The 6,903-nt window shown below is 40.3% G+C and overlaps 1 protein-coding gene across 1 annotated transcript; it reads left to right on the forward strand.

Moving 5' to 3' along the window:
* Positions 1-5,894: 5,894 nt before the first annotated feature.
* Positions 5,895-6,464, forward strand: LOC116084177 (transmembrane protein 92-like). The gene is made up of 2 exons (XM_031361011.1): positions 5,895-6,157; positions 6,278-6,464. Exons 1-2 carry the CDS (start codon positions 5,895-5,897, stop codon positions 6,462-6,464), a joined length of 450 nt encoding a protein of 149 aa, XP_031216871.1.
* Positions 6,465-6,903: the final 439 nt, after the last annotated feature.

The following is a 6,903-nucleotide window of genomic DNA, read 5'->3' on the forward strand; positions in this document are numbered from 1 at the left end:
ATGTAGCTGCTTCTACAGCGCTGCGTTACTGTCCGGGCTTCCGGGCTTTGGGGAGGGAGACCACAAATTTCCAACCTTGGGGCATGAGTCACTGGGAATCTAGCCCTGGCACTGTAGTTTATGACACCGGATTATAGATTTGATCCGTGTGTACTGAGTAGATCTCCATGGCTCTCATCACATAGTTACAGAAATCACTGAAAGGAGTGATGGGAATGTTCATTTACTTACCTGAGATAATCATTTGGCTCCATATACATCCATCAGTGCATCATAATGCATACTTCAAGTATACACAATTTTAAAATTTCCCAATTAAACATCAGTAAAGCTGGAAAACAAAAGTAGAACTAAACCCAGTCATTAAAATATCACAAAATATGAGCTTCATTAGTCCCAATAAATCATAATTTGTGTTCATATGAAGTATGATGAATCAATTCAACCCTCAAAATTTGAATGAGCCTAGATCACAGGTATTCCAGATGTTCTAAGATGCTGGTGAGAAATGCAAACATCCACGCTTCATCTCGGGTCTACTGACTTGCAATCTTCTCGGAACCATGTATTTGGTTTATTCTTTGACAACTTCCTAATGCATAAAAGGGATTTGGGTCATTTCTCCTCCACATTGTCCTCATGTCCCTCTCCCTCTCCCTGAATCCCCATCTCTCAACGCTGACTCAGAACTCTCAAAAATTAAAGCTCAGCATCTCAAGTCTGGCATGCACCCAGGCCTAGGATCACTGAATGGGGATCGTGAAAACATGTAACAGACCTTCACTTAAGATGCTGGCATCTTCAGATTTTTAATGAACACATAGCATGTCATGTTCTGTAACATAGAGTCCCTGCACAGGATCACATAACGGAGCTCTGGAGTCCTTCTCACCTGGGAGGCGTGAAGAGTTGTGTGACCCCAGTATAATAAACAGTCTCAGGCTAGGGCTGAGCAACAGAAAGAAAATTATTAAAAACAGAAATCATAAATGAAGTCATTTCTCTGCTGCAAAAATCTTCCCTAAGACAAAGATGCTGCCACTCTAGGCAATGCACCCTCAGAGTTAAGAAACTGCTGGAGAAAATGTAAGAGATTATAAGAACTTTAAGTGGTTCCTTGGAGGAGAACCCAGCAACACTGCAAAGGTAAGGAGACACAGGATGTAACACAAGGAATCCAGGTGCAACCTCTCATCGGCTTGTTCCTAAGGGCAGACGTCATTATTTGGTGTCTTGGTGAATGATATCATCCCATGAGTGTATATCTCTGGTTTTCTAAGTGACTCATTCAGTCGAAGGTGAATAGGCACGACATGTTCTATATTCAGACAGCCCACGAATAGCTATAGTCATTCTTACAAATGGAAAGTGGGTGACATAAAACACCAATAATCTAGAGGTTCATACATTTATTACAAAGCCAGCCAGAGGTGTGACCGGGCTGAATATCACCTAGGTTTATTCCACTTATGCTGACCTTTCTCTTATTACATTTAAATTTATCCATATCTCTATTTAATAGTTCTCTGAGAAATGTGAATTAATAGTTTTTATTTTTCAATGTACGTTTTCTGAGAACAGAGATCATATTTAAACAAGGTTACAGTTGTGAAAACATTTGATGACTTTTAAAACAAGATAATCACCTCTGGGATCCACCCTGTCATTTTTATCTTATTATACAACAGCAGAGGGAAGGGGCGCTAGGGAAGCAACATTTAATGAACAAATGTGTTTTTCTCAAAAGACCATCTGAATATTAAAGCTAATTTCATAGTTATTAAATCAAACCCATAAACTAAGTATTAGCTTCAACTTTAATTAGACTTTCCAATTATGATCTCCAAAAAAATTATAAAAAGTTATAGAAATGCAATTATTTAGGTGTCAAAAAGGAGAGCTTCAGGTATCACGTGACAATGAACAGGTGGGCTGATTTCTAAACTAACTTCTTGCTATTACTAGTTTTATTGTCCTCAGGGGAAAGTCAGCTCTTTTTAATAGATTCTAAATTTTTAAGTGTGTGTGTGTGTGTGTGTGTGTGTGTGTGTGCGTGTACATGTGCACACACACATGTGCCAGGGAAGCTCAGAAGAGTATGTCAGGTCAATTCCAGGAGTTGAAGTTACAGGCCTTATGTGGATGCTAAGAACTGAACTTGGATCCTCTGAAAGAGTAGCAGTTGCTATTAATCACTGAGCCATTGCTCCAAGCTTCCAAAGCCAACTCTTCCAAATTACAGAAAGTATATTTAACAGGAAAAAATAGCAGTCCCATGACACTAATCTCCATGCCTGAAAATGTACCCAGTAAGTAAACATTTCCTGGCTGGTGACTAGCCATGACATCAATGGCATGCTCCAGTCACTCCTGCATTTGAAGGCACACCCATAATGGGCACTGCCTATTCCTGTACCACAAAGGGAAGGCCTTTTCTCTCAAAGGAAGGCCCTCCTAGCAAGAAATATCCTTACACATCAAACCATGGAATGAAACTGAAAACACAAAAGGCAGCCTCAGGTAGAAGTGATGGATAGCAGAGATGCATGAGAAAGAGGCAGGACTCTAGACCTTGAAGGTAGAAGTGGGTGTTAGAGGGTCCTCCATAAGGGTGTTTGAACGAAGCCTCAGGTTCAAAGGGAATCAATGAGCATGCAGTTTAGTAGCCAAAAGGGAGGACTGCGTGTGGGGGACAGGACCCCTCGACTGCTTGTCTTGAAGTATGTGCTTGCTAAGTGTTTGGCTCTGGTTTTAAAGGTTACTTTTCTGGTACGTAGAATTAGAGAGCTCAAATTTCTGCACAACTTTGTATAAATGGTCCCTCTGTCCTGTGACAGCAAAATGTTCAGGAAGGAACTATGGATGTTGCTCAGGAGGGTCACTGAAATGAACAGATTTTACCCTGTGGAAAACAATGGCAAAGAGGTTTCCACTAGAATTCTTTTCCTCAATAAGCTTACATGGTCTTCTCTGCAGAAGGCCTCTTTTGATGTAATGCCCCCTAGAATGTGCTATCACCCTAGACACATGTTCAAGTTGAAAATACTGAACCACAAGGGTAAAGTTTAGAATGCATGTCTAATTCTGTATTGCAGTCTGGTGGCTTCTCAACCCAGAGAGCATGTGTCGCCTGCTCTCTCTGCTGGAAGCATGTCAATGTGAAGCTTCAAGCGGCTGCCCACAATTCATTCGTCTTTTGTTTCTCCATCTATTCTGTACACAGCTTGACCCCTTTTAAATAGCTTAAGTAAAAGCCAGCAATAGACAAGTGCTTGTGGTCAAATATAAGCTGTACTTCTCAGAGAACAAATTATGTTTCCCTTGCTACCACTATCCTGAAAGGAGAAGCTGCAAAAGCAATTCATCAGTGAAGACTAAGTGTTAGCCAAAGAACACTTTCTCGTGTGACCTCTTCAATTTCTCCTACTAAAATAAAATATTCTAGTTTAAAATATTTAGCAGAAGGTGAGGGGGGGGTCCTAGATATAAAATGCTTAATTCACCAACTTTAATAAAAGTAGACATGCCAACTAAATCTGAGCTGTGGTCTGAATGATCAAAAAGAATCCAGTCATCTGAAGTACCAAAGGCAAAGCACTTCCAGAAACAGCAGCACAGGTCTACAGCAAGGGTCCCCTTGGCATCCCTTATGGAAGGTAGGCATGGAAACCTGGGCAAAGAGAACTATAGAAGACGAAACCAAAGGAAGACGGGTCTAACTCAAGAAAGTCACAAAGGACTTGGCAAGGAAGCTTCATTCTAAGAGAAATGCAGAGCCACTAGAGAATTAGAAGTATGAGAATGATGTCACCTGGTAGTTAAATTGAAATGGTCCAGGTGTTAAAGGACAATGGTATAATGGGCCTGCATGTGGTAGAAGGAAAGAGGACCTTGTCAGTTTCATCGGCTTGGGCAGTGGAAGTGGCTGTCAAGAGAGTAAAGATTTGAACCAAGTTTTGAAGATCCTGGGACTAAGATGTGTCGATGACTCAGAAAATGTAAAGGGAAAGAGGAAATGAGAAGGAATCCTAGGTTTTCAGTGCTGCCAGAAGAACCGCCATAAGAGAAAATGTAGATGCTTGAAAACATGAACTAAAATTTGCAGGGTAAGTTCTCTTAAAATTTGATTTAGAATTCTGTACATAACTGACAAAAATACAAAGGATACTTGAGTTAATTCAAATATGCATGGAACAAACTGGGCTGATTTCAGTCAGCTCAGTGCCTTAAAACTTCAGACTGGCAGACGTCTTTTTGGAATCTATTAATTCAGCAGACCACTGGCTTGCAGCAACTCCAAAGCTAAGAATCTCATCTGTAGCATCGCAGGCCTCTAGACTCCTCTCACCTCATCTTGCTGTGCTGGCCTCTCTGGTGTACCTACCAATGTATTTTGAACTTGACTTGATTTATGACTTTCTTTGTTCTGTAAAATAATAAACCTTCATGAAACTGCTTCCATGTCAAAACATGGAATTTGGCTATCTAAATCTGTGTTCTCAGGTTACAGTCATTCAAAATGGTTCCAGAATACACAATTTTAAGTTTCCTTTAAGATGAGAGCTGTGGGTTTTGCTTCAACACAGAAGTTTCCTTAAATATTGGCAGATCCTGTTAGCTTTGTTTGTAGAAAACCCAAACTCCACATACGCTTTTCTCAAGATGGAGGAGGGGCCAAATAATGTTAAAATTGCCATAAACAAGTAGCATATGTATTAGAAAGAAGCTTACATTTAGATATGATTAATTTTTTCTTATTCTTTTCTCTATTTATAGTGTCTTTAAATTGACATGACCTCATTAAAAATATTTTAAAATAAAGGAAACATGAGTAGCATAAGTAGCAAACCTTGACATAACTATTCTTACATTGCTCTAGCTTTTTATATAATGTTAATTTAAATCAACGTAGCTCGTATATAACAACTTAGCCAAGTACTATAAACATTTATCTTATCACAAAACTATCATATCCCTAACTTTAATAATCACTTAATATTCTAATATTATATAAAAATAACATAAAAAGTTTCCTGTAGTCTGTAGGTTATACCTAGCCTACATAAGTTTTGAATTATGACAGTGGTTCCCACCAAGCACATCATCTCTTCACTATTGAGACTTCTTCCCTCTTAGAAAAGGGGTCACATTGCTTGATTATAACATACTGAAATGTGTCATGCAAGTGACTAAATACCCACTACTTGTCACTCCAAACTGTTCCCATGCCCTGTCATCAGAACCTCTCTCTCTAGGCTGACTGTGAACTCTGCAGCGTCTCTAAAGGAAAGGGCTAACGAATGGCTGACTAAGGATCTCTGAGATCTGTTCTGATGTTATGACAGAGTCCCATCGGGTCAGAACCATTGGTTCTGTTGTTACGATGTTGTCGATGATATTTATATTAATTTCAATATAGCATTTAATTTAAATCACTGGGATTTGTGCTCTCTTGATAATTCTAAACTCAGAAAAATCTAGAAATGCCTCAGGAAGCTGTTCACATTCTACCTGGATTTCCTTGCTACCTGTTGGTGCCACACCTTTCCCTGGATGCTATCACTGAAAGGGATACTCTTCTTTGCCACATCACTTCTTGCTTCCACTTGAGCCTGTGATAGTCCTTATGGATAGCCTCCCATTTTTCTATTAAGAAAGAAGGAGGACCTACAAACATTTGGTTCATTAATGATACACAGCATATATATATATATATATATATATATATATATATATATATATATATATTATATATTATATATTTACATGGATTTATCTATGTATTTGTGTGTGTGTGTGTGTGTTTGTATGGTGTGTGGAGTGTGTGTGTGTGTGTGGTGGCTTTCAAAGAAAACAGAATTGTCACACAGAAACTCAGTGACTCCCTTGACAGGATGCAGGATGCCTGGGTCCAGGGCGCACTCATCTTGATCTTTGGCCTGCTTTCCAGTATCCAACAAGTAAGCACCAACGAGGCTATAAACACGTGTGGCATCTTAAACTGTACCAAAGGATTCAGATGCTGTGACAATGAATGCTGCCCAGAAAGAAAGGTCTGGAATCCTGCCAATAAGCCCTTCAGGATCGTGTTCATCAATGTATGCATCATTTTACCCCTTTTGTGCATTTGTGGCCTACTAAGGCACTTCTGTCCCAAGTGCAGGGAACTACAGCATGAATTCAGAACAGCAGATCATCAGACTCCTCCAGAACTGCCCTCCATTACTCCCCTAGAGAGCATTTGGGTCACCTCTTTGAATCTCTCTCCACTCTACAGTCAGGTTGTCCTGAAGCCAACTCCTACAGAGCCACCTCCTCCCTACAGCTTCAGGCCTAAGGGTCCTGCTAGCCAGATGAGAAGGACTGGCTATGCAACCCTTTCAGCTACTCCATACACAAACCTCTTGGATCATGCCCAGGACCCTGAAATGACTGCCTATCCCATCGTGTCTCTTGTCCTTTGACTTAATTTATTATTTTTATACACTGCCTTCCTCTCCCCTTTTGTCATGAGAGCTAAGCTGGATCCATAATCTCTGTCCCACAGTAAAGGCTGTTGACATTTTTAAGAATTGGGGGGTTCCTGTAGTGGGTGTAGAGAGATCATTGCTAGTGGACTGCCAGTCTTGACTGGACAGCTCACTCTGTCATCCTACAGAAGCACTTCTGTGCCTGGAAAAGATTGAAGATTGAACTACACAGACTCTGAGCTGGAAAAGATTGAAGATTGAACTACACAGACTCTGAGCTATCTTCCAACCATACTTGAGCAGAGAGGACCTTGCTGTACCTCTATAGCAATACAGAAAACACAGGGACTAAGTTTCAACAGCGGGCTGCTAAGTGGGGATGGAGACAACCTCAGAGGCTAAGAAAATAGTTCCAGCTTCTTTCGGTGGTGAC

This window comes from Mastomys coucha, unplaced genomic scaffold (genome assembly GCF_008632895.1).
Source record: "Mastomys coucha isolate ucsf_1 unplaced genomic scaffold, UCSF_Mcou_1 pScaffold9, whole genome shotgun sequence".
Classification (NCBI taxonomy): domain Eukaryota; kingdom Metazoa; phylum Chordata; class Mammalia; order Rodentia; family Muridae; genus Mastomys; species Mastomys coucha.

Coding starts and splice junctions, on each gene's coding strand:
- LOC116084177 (XM_031361011.1), top strand. CDS start 5,895: ATGCAGGATGCCTGGGTCCAGGGCGCACTCATCTTGATCTTTGGCCTG. Junction 6,158..6,277: donor CTAAGGCACTTCTGTCCCAA/GTGCAGGGAACT, acceptor TCCACTCTACAG/TCAGGTTGTCCTGAAGCCAA.